Below are 14134 nucleotides of genomic sequence, written 5' to 3' on the forward strand. Positions count from 1 at the left end.
TGCTGAGCAGGGAGCCCAATGCAGAACTTCATCCCAGGAGCCTGGGATCATGATCTGAGCCCAAGGCAGATGCTTAACCCACTGAATCACCCAGGCACCCTGTGAAATTCTTGAAGGTTAAAAAAAAACCCATAACCATAAATCCTCAGCCTCATTTATGTACGTAGGCCACAGCTATCTATATTCTCTTTGTGTTAGATTTCAGTAAATATTGTTGACTTGATTTAATTTTAAAAGATTATATTTATTTATTCATGAGAGACACAGAGAGAGGCAGAGACATAGGCAGAGGGAGAAACAGGCTCCCTATGGGGAGTCTGATGTGGGACTGGATCCCAGGACCCCGGGATCACGATCTGAGCCAAAGGCAGATGCCAAACCGCTGAGACACCCAGGTGCCCCTTGTTGATTTAATTTTAATTGTGATCATGAGGTTACGTTTTATTATGTGCCAAGAATATTTAGAACTTTGCAAAATACAGAATTCCTAGTGTATTTTCTGGCCGACTTTGTTTTTCCTATCATATGAAGAGGATAGAGGTTATTTTCATTTTGGATTTATTATTAAAGTAATCAATTCTTTTGATCCTTGAATAAGGAAAAACTTGTAATACAGAATCGTGTAAAATAAAACCACAAGTTGTATCCTATATTTTTCATTTCCCATTCTTCTAAAGTAGCTGATGCTGTTTGCTTAGCAAACTTAACGTTTGCTCAGGAAGACATCTTATATAAATTTATAAATATATTACATTTTATGTATCAAAAAATCTACACAAGTAGCGTTCATTTATATTCTCTCACTGACTGACTATAGTATATTTTCACCTCTTCCTAGAAAAACATGGAAATTTATCATGTTCCCCTCCTCCCCCCTTTTTTGGCCTTAGGTATATTTTTGTTCCTTAAAATGGATTTGTGTGTCAAACAGATAAGCTTATTTAAAAGGTGATCAGGGGGATCCCTGGGTGGCGCAGTGGTTTAGCGCCTGCCTTTGGCCCAGGGCGCGATCCTGGAGACCCGGGATCGAATCCCACATCGGGCTCCCGGTGCATGGAGCCTGCTTCTCCCTCTGCCTATGTCTCTGCCTCTCTCTCTCTGTGACTATCATAAAAATAAATAAAAATAAATAAATAAATAAAAGGTGATCAGGATATGAAAACACTAATTCAAAAGGATATTTGCAGCATTATTTACAATAGCCAAATTATGGAAGAAGCAGCCCAATGTCCATTGATAAATGAATGGGTAATGAAGATACGGTAGAATGGAATAGTATTCAGCCATAAGAAGAATGAATTTTTTTTTTTAAAGAATGGAATCTTGCCATTTGTAACAACATGAATGGATCTAGAAGGTGTTTTTTTGTTTTTTGTTTGATCTAGAAGGTTTAATGCTAAGTGGAATGAGACATACCATGTGATTTCACTCATGTAATTTAGGAAACAAAACACAACAAAGGAAAAAGAACAGATTCTTAAGTATAGAGAACAAACATATGGTTACCAGAGGGGAGGTGGGTGGAGGGTGAGTGAAATAGAGGAAGGGGATGAAGAGTACACTTAGCATTTTTTTCTTTTCTTTCCTTTTCTTTTTTTTTTTTAAAGATTTTATTTGAAAGAATGTACCCAAGTGTGCGTGTGAGTGGGAGGGAGGAACAGAGGGAGAGGGACTAGCATACTCCCTGCTAAGCAAGAAGACTGAGATGGGCTCAATCCCAGGACCCCAAGATCATGACCTGAGCCAAAGGCAGACGCTTAACTGAGTGAGACACCCAGATGCCCCATATACTTACCTTGATGAACAGTGAGTAATATATAGAATTATTTGATAACTGTATTTTATACTTGAAACTAGTGTAACACTGTGTGTTAACTATACTGGAATAAAAAAAATTTTTTTAAGGTTTTATTTATTCATGAGAGACACACAGAGAGAGAGGCAGAGACACAGGCAGAGGGAGAAAGAAGGTTTCATGCAGGGAACCTAACGTGGGACTCGATCCAGGGTCTCAAGGATCACACCCTGGGCTGAAGGCGGCGCTAAACCACTGAGCCACCCGGGCTGCCCTAAAAATTGTTTTTAAATGAAATTTGGTAGGTATTATCTAACAGCCCTTCGTAAAGTTGTGGCAACTTAATTTTTTTCTTTTTTCTTCATAATTATTTGAGAGAGAGCAAGCATGGGAATGGCAGAGGGAGAAGGAGAGAGAGAATCTTAAGCCAACTTCATGCTGAGCATGGAGCCCCACATGGGGTTTGTTCCCATGACTCTGAGATCACAACCTGAGCCAAAACCAAGAGTTGATCTCCCAACCAACCATGCCACACCTAGGTGCCCTGCAACATAACTTTTCATTCAGATTTGCATGTGTATGCACACAGGTTCACAATATTGAATTTAGTAAATTTTATATATATGTATTTTTTAACACTTTGAACTTTTTTTTAAATTTATTTTTTATTGGTGTTCAATTTACCCAACATACAGAATAACCCCCAGTGCCCGTCACCCATTCACCCCTACCCCCCGCCCTCCTCCCCTTCTACCACCCCTAGTTCGTTTCCCAGAGTTAGCAGTCTTTACGTTCTGTCTCCCTTTCTGATATTTCCCACATATTTCTTCTCCCTTCCCTTATATTGCCTTTCACTATTATTTACATTCCCCAAATGAATGAGAACATATAATGTTTGTCCTTCTCCGATTGACTTATTTCACTCAGCATAATACCCTCCAGTTCCATCCACGTTGAAGCAAATGGCGGGTATGTGTCATTTCTAATAGCTGAGTAATATTCCATTGTATACATAAACCACATCTTCTTTATCCATTCATCTTTCGATGGACACCGAGTCTCCTTCCACAGCTTGGCTATTGTGGCCATTGCTGCTATAAACATCGGGGTGCAGATGTCCCTGCGTTTCATTGCATCTGTATCTTTGGGGTAAATCCCCAACAGTGCAATTGCTGGGTCGTAGGGCAGGTCTATTTTTAACTCTTTGAGGAACCTCCACACAGTTTTCCAGAGTGGCTACACCAGTTCACATTCCCACCAACAGTGTAAGAGGGTTCCCTTTTCTCTGCATCCTCTCCAACATTTGTGGTTTCCTACCTTGTTAATTTTCCCCATTCTCAGTGCTGTGAGGTGGTATCTCATTGTGGTTTTGATTTGTATTTCCCTGATGGCAAGTGATGCAGAGCATTTTCTCATGTGCTTGTTGGCCATGTCTATGTCTTCCTCTGTGAGATTTCTTTTCATGTCTTTTGCCCATTTCATGATTGGATTCTTTGGTGTTGAGTTTAATAAGTTCTTTATAGATCTTGGAAACTAGCCCTTTATCTGATATGTCATTTGCAAATATCTTCTCCCATTCTGTAGGTTGTCTTTGAGTTTTGTTGACTGTATCCTTTGCTGTGCAAAAGTTTCTTATCTTGATGAAGTCCCAATAGTTCATTTTTGCTTTTGTTTCTTTTGCCTTTGTGGATGTATCTTGCAAGAAGTTACTGTGGCTGAGTTCAAAAAGGGTGTTGCCTGAACTTTTTTTTTTTTTTTTAAGATTTTATTTATTTATTCATGAGAGACCTACAGAGAGACAGAGAGAGAGGCAAAGACACAGGCAGAGGGGGAAGCAGCTCCATGCGGGGAGCCCAATGCAGGACTCGATCCCGGGACTCCAGGATCATGCCCTGGGCCAAAGGCAGGCGCTAAACCACTGAGCCACCCAGAGATCCCCCACAATATTGAATTTAGTAATTATGGCAATATTTGTTTCAGGTGAAGAATGAATCTTAAACAGAAGAAATAAAATAACCTTTCATTTCTGAGTTAAAAGTGAAATGCTTTAGAATAGTGCCTAAAAACATGGTAAGAGATGTAAATGTTTTGTTATAATTTTTTAAAAAGGATTTGTTTATCTGTTTTAAAGAGAGAGTGAGCAAGGAGAGAGAGAAATGGAGAGATTCTCCAGCAGATTCCTGCTGAGCACAGAGCCCAACACAGGGCTTAATCCCAGGGCCCTGAGATCATGACCTGAGCCGAAATCAAGAGTCAGATGCTTAATCAACTGAACCATTCAGGCACCCCCCTGTTAAAATTACTTTTGTTGGCCTGAGTCCATTGTATTATATTGTAAAAATTGGAAATCCTTATTGTTTTTCTTCATATATTCATAGTTTTTTTTTATATTCATAGTTTTTAAAAGCCATCATATCTGGACCTAAGATGCTGTGTTAGTAGATTCTGTCTTATAATGGAACTTACCCTCAAATTTTTATCTTTAATTACCCAAATCACTATTTCTTTCTTCTTTTTTTTTTTTTAGATTTTATTTATTTATTCATGAGAGACACACAGAGGCAGAGACATAGGCAGAGAGAGAGGCAGGTTCCCTGTGGGGAGCCCAATGTGGGATTTGATCCCAGGACCCCCGGATCACTACCTGAAACACTCAGGTGCCCCCCAATCACTGTTTCTTAAATAGTTATTTTGGACTTAAAGGTTATGTCTGCATCAAAGAAACTGTTTTCGTTGGCTTATCTTTATTGGCATTCTAACAGTTTGTCAATTAACACCATTTGCTTGTTTTTGTTGTTACTCTTGTGTTCTAATTTCTCCAAGTAGATTAAAAGGGCTCAGTGACTTCCCTTCCAAAGGAAGTTTCACTGAAACATAAAAAATGAGAATGCAAGTCTGTAACGCTTATAAAGTTGGCAGTTTAAATAATAATTCATGTATATACATATACTTTGATAAGTAAGTCTTTGTAATATCTTTGAGAAAGTGCAAACAAAACCTCTGATGACTTGGGCAGCCCGGGTGGCTCAGCGGTTTAGCGCCGCCTTCAGCCCAGGGCGTGATCCTGGGGACCTGGGATCGAGTCCATCGTTGGGCTCCCTGCATGGGGCCTGTTTCTCCCTCTGCCTGTGTCTCTCCTCTCTCTCTCTCTGTGTATGTCTCTCATGAGTAAATAAATAAAATCTTAAAAAAAAAAAAAAGCCTCTGATGGCTACTGAAATGATACTTTCTTGATTTGTACCTAGTTCTCTATTTATTTGATATTATGAAACATGTCTGTAGAATATTACAGTTCAAATACTTGTAGTATTTTTCATCAAGTATGGTAGTATATTAAGCAAGTTATTCCAGAATGACTTAATAAACTTCATAAATCATGTCATTGCATGTGGAGAGGAGAGAAAAAAACCTAGATGCATCTTTCACAATTGGACTCTTTGTAGCATCGACAAGTACAAGTTATATCATCATCAATATGTTTTAAATAAGGTCAAATATGGCCATTGTGTATATATTTACTATCAACTCTGAAAACAAAAATGATCTACTTTTCCTTTCTGTAGTGCTCTAGCTGTGGGAGGACAAAATTGTCACCTAACTTCTTGAAGGATAGAAAGAACATTTCTGTATGATTTTAGAAGTTGTACATCTGAATGTTGTATTTAGTATCTTGATATTCAGAAGCTTACGCTTCAGCCAACATCACTAAATGTTGAGAATAAAGTGTCAAGATTTCCTAAAACCAATGAGCCTTACCATGGAGAATAGACTTTCTTAACATTTGATCTCTTTGTTTAATTTGATAAAGATTGAAATTAGTGCTGTATTTTACACCTATATCAAAATATCATAATCGAATTTGATGAAATACTTTACAGCCAGAGTTGGTAAGAAATCCATTTTCCTCTCTGAAGTTGAAACAGTTAACTTGAATTAGAAAGTTAACTTTAAGTTGAAATAGTCAACCTCCATCCAGCCTTCCAGAGTTTGAGTTTGTGAATACATACTTGTGAAAACTTCATGTTTCAAATAGTACTTTTAAAAATTATCTTTGGTGAGAAATCTGTGAATACTTTTGGGTTGTATTTGAAGCAGTTATCACCTATTTAATAGATGTGAGATACTTGCTGTCCGAATTTTCAGTTTGTGGCCAGATTTATTACACCTACAGTGAAAAGGAATATTAACCTGATATGGAGCCTTATTGTTGGTTATAGAGATGAGTATAAGGTTATCATGTTGAAAGATTGGAAATTATCCTCTGTGTCCAGTATGAAGTTGTTTTGTTTTTTTTTTCCCATTAATTTTGTTTTGTTTTCATCGTTTAAAAGTTTTGATGGGGGATCCCTGGGTGGTTCAGTGGTTTAGCGCCTGCCTTTGGCCTGGGGCGCAGTCCTGGAGTCCCAGGATCGAGTCTCGCATCGGGCTCCTGGAATGGAGCCTGCTTCTCCCTCTGCCTGTGTCTTTGCCTCTCTCTCTCTCTCTCTCTCTCTCTCTCTATCATGAATTTTAAAAAAAAGTTTTGATGAACTTTTTAAACATTCGCTCTAAAGATTTATTTTTTTAATGTACTCTCTGCCCCTGATTTGGTGCTTGAACTCATGTCTCTAATATCAAAAGTCACATGTTCCATCAACTGAGCCAGCCAGTCACCCGTCAGACATTTGCTTTAAATTGTTAATCCCAGCTGAACTATCACTAAATGGTCAACAGATGACAAAAAGTTGTAGAATTTTCTTTTAAGTCAAAATTGGAGTATTTTCTAGAAATACCTTTTACTTAGTTACCTTGGGTAAGATACTTGAATTTTCTTTTTCTTTTTTTTTTTTTTAAGATTCATTTATTTATTTGAGAGGGAGAGAGAGAGAGAAAAGCTAATGAGTGGCTGAAGGGGCACAGGGAGAGAATCCTAAGCAGACTCAATTTCTTGACCCATGAGATCACAACCTGAGCCAAAATCAAGAGTTGGACACTCTACTATAACTAAGCCACCCAGGTGCCCAACACTCAAATTTTCTGACCTTTGATTTCATTTGTAAAATTAGCACTGTGGTAATTAAAAGGGGATCGTATGGTAATTAATTTTTACATCATTTAATCTTAGCACCTTCCTTATGAGGTAGATTAGTTTTGTTTTTTTTTTATATATACATGGGCAAGATAAATTACTTACCCAGGTAAGTGGCAGTTGTTAGGATTTGAAGCCAGATCCTCTGATTCTGTGTCTATGGCTATTGCCAGTATTTCATTTTAAACATGTTACAAGTTTTTTGCTTTTTTATTTTTATTTTTTCTGGAGCAGTAGCATATAGACTATTAGTCTCTAGTATTTAACATGGCTTCATAATGAAAAGCTTATACTTTTGGGAGATTTGGGTGGCTCAGTGATTGTTTGCCTTCAGCGCACAGCATGATCCTGGGGTCCGCGGATCGAGTCCCGAATCGAGCTCCCTAGAGGGAGCCTACTTCTCCCTCTCCCTATGTCTCTGCCTATGTCTTTGCCTGTCTGTGTGTGTCTCATGAATGAATAAATAAAATCTAAAAAAAAAAAAAAAAAGCTTATTCTTTTATTTTCAGAAAACCTATGGTAAGTTAGTACATAATGCTACTTATCCCACGGTTTTATCTAAAGTTCTTATTGACTGTAGATTTTTATGTAAAAAAAAGTCATCATGTAAAAGAATTAAAATGTAAACAGAGGAAGAGAACAGCAATAGTATAGTGGTTAACCTAGTGAACTGCTAATCTGGCTCTGGGATATCTTCATCTTCCTCAATGGTTTTCTTTGCTTGTAGGTACTTTGGAAAGCTCATCACAGCAGTCACAAGTTCTCTCAGCCATGTTTGATTTTGTTTGTGGCATGTTCTGTCCGTTTCAGAAATAGATGAATTGACAGTGAGTGTTCTCTGTACTTCAGTTATCAAATCATTGTACTTAGGTTATTGGCTTGCAGATGTCTCCTTATCAGGAGGTTTAAGGTAACCTTTAAAAAATGTTGTTGTGATTCTGAATTACTGCATATAGTAGTAAAGATAAATTTTTAAAAGTAGAGCTGTGAACCACACTAGTAAATATTTCTATAAATTTCTTTTTAATACTTCGAGTTACCATGCCATATACATTCAGTATATGATAATGTTCTTGCCATTTTTTTCCTTTTGACAGACCCCATATCCCTCTGGACAGAATGCAGGTCCAACCACGTTGGTATACCCTCAAGCCCCTCAGACAATGAATTCACAACCTCAGACCCGTTCTCCGGTAAGTAAGCAGAAGCTTGTTCTAGACAATGGTTTCCATTCAAGTTTGTTTTTAGTAGCTTAGGTTCCTTTGGCTAAAATTTTTACTTGTTTTTGAAAAAATTTTCCCAAGGATTGATTGATTGATTATTTATTTATTTATGATAATTGGTTAGCATTGCATTTTCAGATTTTTAATATAGTAATACTTAAAATTTATTGAAAAAAAGAAGAAATGGAGCTTTTTATCTTCTTTTACTTTTCTGTGGCATGATTTTTTAAAAAAATGGTTGCATTCAAGTTCATTTCAGCTCTTAATTTGTTGTACTGTTCAAAATTCAGGAGGAGAGTAAAGCACAGTGATTTTAAAAGTAAATTTTATTATTTGGATTCTCAAATTTCAGTGGTTTGGGAAGTAAGATTTCTGAATCGGTGTCACTAGATCAGTTCTAACCATTTGATAGTTTGGACATATGCATGAAATACACCAATGGTGTATTCATTTTTTCAGATAGTAAATAAATTGTCATACAAATTAAAATGTTATCATCCTCTTTGCTCATCCTTTACATGGATTGCAATAAATATTGCAAAACTGAGAATTTACTCAAGGTTCATCCTTCTGTTTTACGAAAGTATTTAGTGGCTTCAGCTGTCCATTCCTTAGAACGTCGTTTCCTTCCCTGCATGACTAGTTTTTGCCAGAAAGTGCTTCTGTAACATCTCACATTGTATCTCACATTCCTACTGGTGTCTCAGCTTTGTGTTTTCCTCAGAATACAGGTATCTTCTTTTGGTTCCCCACCCGTGCTTTTTTGCCTGTAGTATAGGGGTATTTTCATTGCATTAGCTCCTCTTCATTTGGTTTTATGCATGAACTAAGAAATGTTCAAATGTATTAAAGATTGCTCAAAGAACTAGAGATCATGGACTGCACCAAATTGTAATCTCTTTCTTACCCTCTTCCTGTCTTCCTTTTCCCTATTGCCCTCTTCTCCAATACCTACTCTTAGATCTTTGTTCTCCCCAGGGGGTAGAAGAACCTTTCTAAAGAGGTGGGACTTTGGTCCTAGTTGCTTGTTTGCTTGTCTTTTTTTTTTTTTTTTTTTTTTGCTGAAATGATCAACAAGAAATATCTGATGCAAGTTGTATTCTGAGAGTGGTTTGGGGATGTGGATACTTGACTACTTGGAGTGGGCCTGAGATCTCACCAGATTAATTTAGATAGGCCCTGCTTCTAGTCATTAAACATGGGACATTATGGTAAGCTCTTATTGCAAAGAATTCTATGGCCCTCTTCATCCCCTTCTCCCTTTTATAATTATTGAAAGAAAAGAAATTTACATGGTTAGAACTGGCGCAAAACCTGACTGAAGAGCTGCATCTCTAAACCAGTTTTTTTGACAGCCCAGCAGAACAGTGCCAATACATTGCACAGACAACTGGAAGAGGAGGAAGGTTTTGGAACAGACTCCCGTTTACAGGTCCTTGGCTGGAAGAGGCTGGATAAAATACTGCATTGTAAGCAATATAACAAACTGTACTTCTTGCAGGCAGTGGTGCCTCTGGCACTCATTATTTTTGACCACATCCATTTATTGGCTGATGAACAGAAATGCTTTGATTGCTTCTTCTCTGAAAGTCTAAGCTAGCATGGCAGTTTCTGCCAGGCATAGTGGGAAAAGAATAACAAATTGGGTGGGTCCTCTTGATTGGGAATTAGACAGGAGTAATTTGGGACTTAGATTTTTCTTTATTTTAAACTTGAAGAGGGATATCCCTTTCAGAAAATTTGATTTTAAAAGATAAATTTTAAGGCTCTTTTTCCCTCTTTCCATTTTATAATTGATTATCAAAGAGGAAATTGTCTGTAGTTGTCAGCCATTTTTCTGTGGTCATAAACTCTTCAGATACTATCCTCTATGCAATTTTTGCCATCTGCTCTGCTAGTGACCATTACCACCCCCATTACTAAAAACCACACACATAACATTCCATTACATATCCCAAAACAAGTGCAAGACTAGCAAACCCTGGACTACTCTTGCTTGTTGTTTTGGGTCAAGTTTTCTTTATTTCATTTGTGTTGGTGCTGGGAGGGTGAAGTTGGGATATGAAATTTGACAGGATTGCATTTTCTTTTACATCCCAAGTTGCCATAGTCTAGTCTCATCCATCCCACAGCTATCCCAACTGGTGAGGAGAGGTAAGCTGTTGCACTAAGGAAGGGACCCTTCCCATGGCTTGTAGAGCAGCTAAAGCTTACTCCATTCTATTTCTGCATTAATGGGCCATTGGCAATTGCACAGTTTAGGCTATTCTGTTCTTCCCTGGACAGCTGCCTTTGCAATCCAAGTGGCTTCAAGTGTTCCCCCTCCCTCTTTCAGGTTATCTTTGTGTCCATATTTCTACTTGATGTATAGTATCTTAGTTAAAGTCACATTATTGAAAATCTTGTTTAAAAGCAAAAAGGTACTGATTAGCTAGCTACCTCTCTATTCCATTTTCTGGTTGTACTGGAACTCTTTAAACAATAGTTTATTTTTAAATAGCCTCCAAAATAGCTATTAAATGCCTAATTGGAAGAGGGAGAACAGTTTGGATTTTGCAGTAACCTGTATCTACTGGTTATATTTTGTGGTGCCGAGTACCAAAGATACATCAGTGTTATGTTGGCCATGCCCTGTTGCCAACTGCACAGAAGAGTGAGTGGGTTGGTGGGTGGGTGGCATTAACATTCGATTCAAGTTCACAGAAGGCTGCTTTCCTTAATACCTACAGTCCTCACCATCTTAAAGACCCCTTAAAAAAAAAAAAAGAAATGAAAAGTTTCTATTTTTAATATGAGCCAGCAGCGACTACAGTTTGTTCTGTTGCTTACAGTTACCCTAGGATTAAGATTGTTGTCATTCCAAGTGGAAAGCTCAATAGCCAATGGTGACTAGTGCAAAATAGACTAGGGTACTTTCCCACTAACTTGTGTTGTTGTTGTTGTTGTTTAATATATGTGTAACTTTATAAGGTACTCCTCTTGCTCATAGAAAGTTCTCTTTTGACTGGAACCTTCCAAGTATATGAAGTTGCAACTTTTATTTTAGAGCCTTAGAAATGGCACCTTTCTGTGGAACAGTGATAAGACAGGTACTGCTATATTCAGGTTAATTTTTTAACATGGCCCTTCTCTCCCATTTTCTTCAAAAGTGTCATGAAGAGACATCTCACTTCCACCCCCTACTTTCATACCACATGGGTGATATTGCCTATTCTTGAAACTTGATGTCCATGGTAGAGGTATGATCTGTTTTCTTTTCATAATTGGAAAACTGAAAATATAAGACCTCAGTTTCTATGAAGAGAAAATATTTTGCAAGAATTATAGCTGTCCTTATCATCATTCTGAAAATCTCTTTTACAATAGTTAGCAAATAAAATGGCTGACCTAACACACTGTAATCACATTCAGTTATGCTGAATAACTTTGAATTGTTTTTAAGACACATTTCATTACTTGAAAAATAGGTAATACTTTAGCTTCTAAGATGAATTCTTAATAAAGCAGGCTTCAGCAGAAAACTCCTATGTTATGGTATGTGCTCCACTGCAGTTTGTTGAAAATTATTTATATGAAATAATGGCAGTTAGGGAAATAATTCCACATCTCTTGCATGTAACTCAGAAATTCTGAGTGTGAGGGATTGCTTCTTAGTTAATCTTCAGTCTGATTCACCTGTAGTGTGAGTTGACAGAAGGCTCTCTAGCAAATCAAACAACTGAAGACATATTTTAGTTTCTTAAACGTGTTATGTTAATGCCCTGTGTGGTTTGTGTTTACTACTGCTTTGTAAATATTTTCTTTTCACTATTAAAAGAGGGTGGTTAACATTTTGATAGTTAATTAGTAGCCAGTACATGACGCTATGTCCCAAATAGTTTTTCTCTGTCCTTTTTAGTGAAATCACATTGGAAGTGATGAAGAATTAGGTGATCTTAGAGGTTTAGTATTTAAAAAATTTTGTTGGTAGAAAGATTTTTCTTTCATTGTAAGTTAGGGAGAGGGAGAGTTGGAGTATGTATTACCTGCTTTCAAGCACTGTATTGGGCTAAGGATTTATATATTTTCTGTTGTTTTTATTATCCTTATCAGATAGCAGTAGGTACATATGGACAGTGTTGTGCTGTTGTGTATAGAAATTTGAGTTCTTTCACTCTTTTTTCTTCTTAAGCTTGTAATAGTACCACTTTGATTAATCATGTTAGAGAGTGATGTTCATTACCAGCTATTTGCTTTAGTATGCTAATATTCTACTTTACTAGTTAATTGTATTTAAATATATAGTTATATATATATTTAAATACATGTTTATATATTATAAATATGCCTGTATATTTATAGATATATAAATGAAATTTTATTCTTTAAGAAATAAAGGAAGATACTGAAATTTCCATTTCATGTGTGAGATACCCCATTAAACTTAAGTAAATTTGAAATCAGTCCTGTTAACATTTTTTATTTCCTGTGGGACATTTTAATTACTTCCTATTTCTTGTAATATAAAAACTTTTCTCATTTTCTCCAGCTATATCAATTTGCATAAGCACCCTTGACCTTTTCCTGTTTGTCTTAATGTAACCACTTAGTATTTCAAAACTCCTTCTGCTTTATTTTTTTATTTTTATTTTTTTTTAATATTCCTATCAGAGAGGTACCCTTATGTGCCTAACAGCTTAGCTGTTTCTCTCCCAGCTGATAAATGGCAAACTATACCTGGTAGTGGTGTTAACCTGTTGAATCTTAGTACCTGTCTGTCACTGTCCTGCAGCAAAGCTTTGACTGTTTGTGTTTTTTTTTTTTTTTTCTTGTGGGTTTTTTTCTTTTGGCATATTGTGTGACATTTGGTTTTTGTTGTGGTGTTTCTGACTCTTTGTGCCTTTCCTTTTGTATTTGTTTTCCCTCCTTTTCTCAGTTTGCAGCGGGGCCTCGACCTGCCCATCACCAGGTACTGTACTCTTGCCCCTTCACTATCACCCTTAACAATAGGTGGGGGCTTTAGTAGCTTCTGACCCTTAGAATGCTGCCATTCCAGGGAACTGCCCAAACTGTGCTCTGCAAGAGTAGCCATAGTCTCCTGTGATTCTGTTCTTTTGTCCTTCACTAATTTCACAGCGTTTTGTTATTAACAAACCCTATCCCTTCTGTTCATGGCACAATTTAAAAATAATAGAGTGGTTTTTACCCCAAAAAATAATTGCTCTGAATTTAGAGAACCCTGAAAAATTTTAGATATAGTAAGCTCTCACAGATTTTGTGGGTATCTCTATTGTTTTAATTTAACTGGAATAGGCAACATTCTAAGGGTTTTCTGTTAACATTCTGATGTAACTTGCATTGATGTGTATAAAACAGCGTTAGTATTTCTAAAACCACTTAATCTCATTTACTAACTTAGATCTAGTATCAAATTAACAGTAATACATACTCATTTGCTGCATAGAATTATTCTCAGGATACATAGAAAATAAATACCTTATTTAATTTTAATATTTGTAGCCTGTTCTTTTTAAATGAAGTAACTGATTAAGTTAAAATTTGAAAGTGTATATGCTGACACTAATTTATTTAGCAGGAATATAGTAGAAGAGGTGGTTTGGGAGAAAGAAAAGCCCTGCAGGGTTTTTCCCTTCAAATAGCTTTTTAGAGAGTGTCCTAAGACATTTTCTCCTGCCACAGTAGAAAGGGCCTAGGCCTTACAGATCTGGTTCATATTACCAGCTTTACTGTGTAACCAATTAGGTTAAGCAGATCTTTTTCTGAACTCCAGTTCCCTTGTAAAGTGGGGATAAATACCCTCTATATTAGAGATGAGATTCTTTAGGCATCTGACATAAAGTAAGCAGTCAATAAGTAGTAGCTATTTTTTATACTATTATGCAATCTAGTATGGTTTGATAAAATGAGAGAAATGTTACCCATTGTTTAACCTGTGGTTATCATAGTTAGAATTCTTATTGAGTAAATGGAGATGGTTTAATTGCAGAATTTCATTGTCTACCATTGGTTTAATACAAGGCTCTATTTCTTAAAGTCTTTTCAATTTAG

At 36.7% G+C, this 14134-nt stretch overlaps 1 protein-coding gene across 26 annotated transcripts in view; it reads left to right on the forward strand.

The window, feature by feature from the left end:
- EIF4G3 (eukaryotic translation initiation factor 4 gamma 3) overlaps window positions 1–14134 on the forward strand; it is a 331329-nt gene that overhangs the window by 171253 nt on the left and 145942 nt on the right. For 11 of the 26 annotated variants that reach the window (XM_077899273.1, XM_077899274.1, XM_077899278.1 and 8 more), the window contains 3 exons: window positions 7961–8056; window positions 9442–9555; window positions 13002–13034. In XM_077899273.1, coding sequence (XP_077755399.1) covers window positions 8027–8056; window positions 9442–9555; window positions 13002–13034 — 177 coding nt within the window. In that variant the 5' untranslated portion in view covers window positions 7961–8026. Of the gene's footprint in view, window positions 1–7590; window positions 7691–7960; window positions 8057–9429; window positions 9556–13001; window positions 13035–14134 lie in introns of all 26 variants that reach the window. The other 15 variants (XM_077899272.1, XM_077899270.1, XM_077899260.1 and 12 more) reach the window with 6 other exon arrangements.

This window comes from Canis aureus, chromosome 5 (assembly GCF_053574225.1).
Source record: "Canis aureus isolate CA01 chromosome 5, VMU_Caureus_v.1.0, whole genome shotgun sequence".
NCBI lineage: Eukaryota > Metazoa > Chordata > Mammalia > Carnivora > Canidae > Canis > Canis aureus.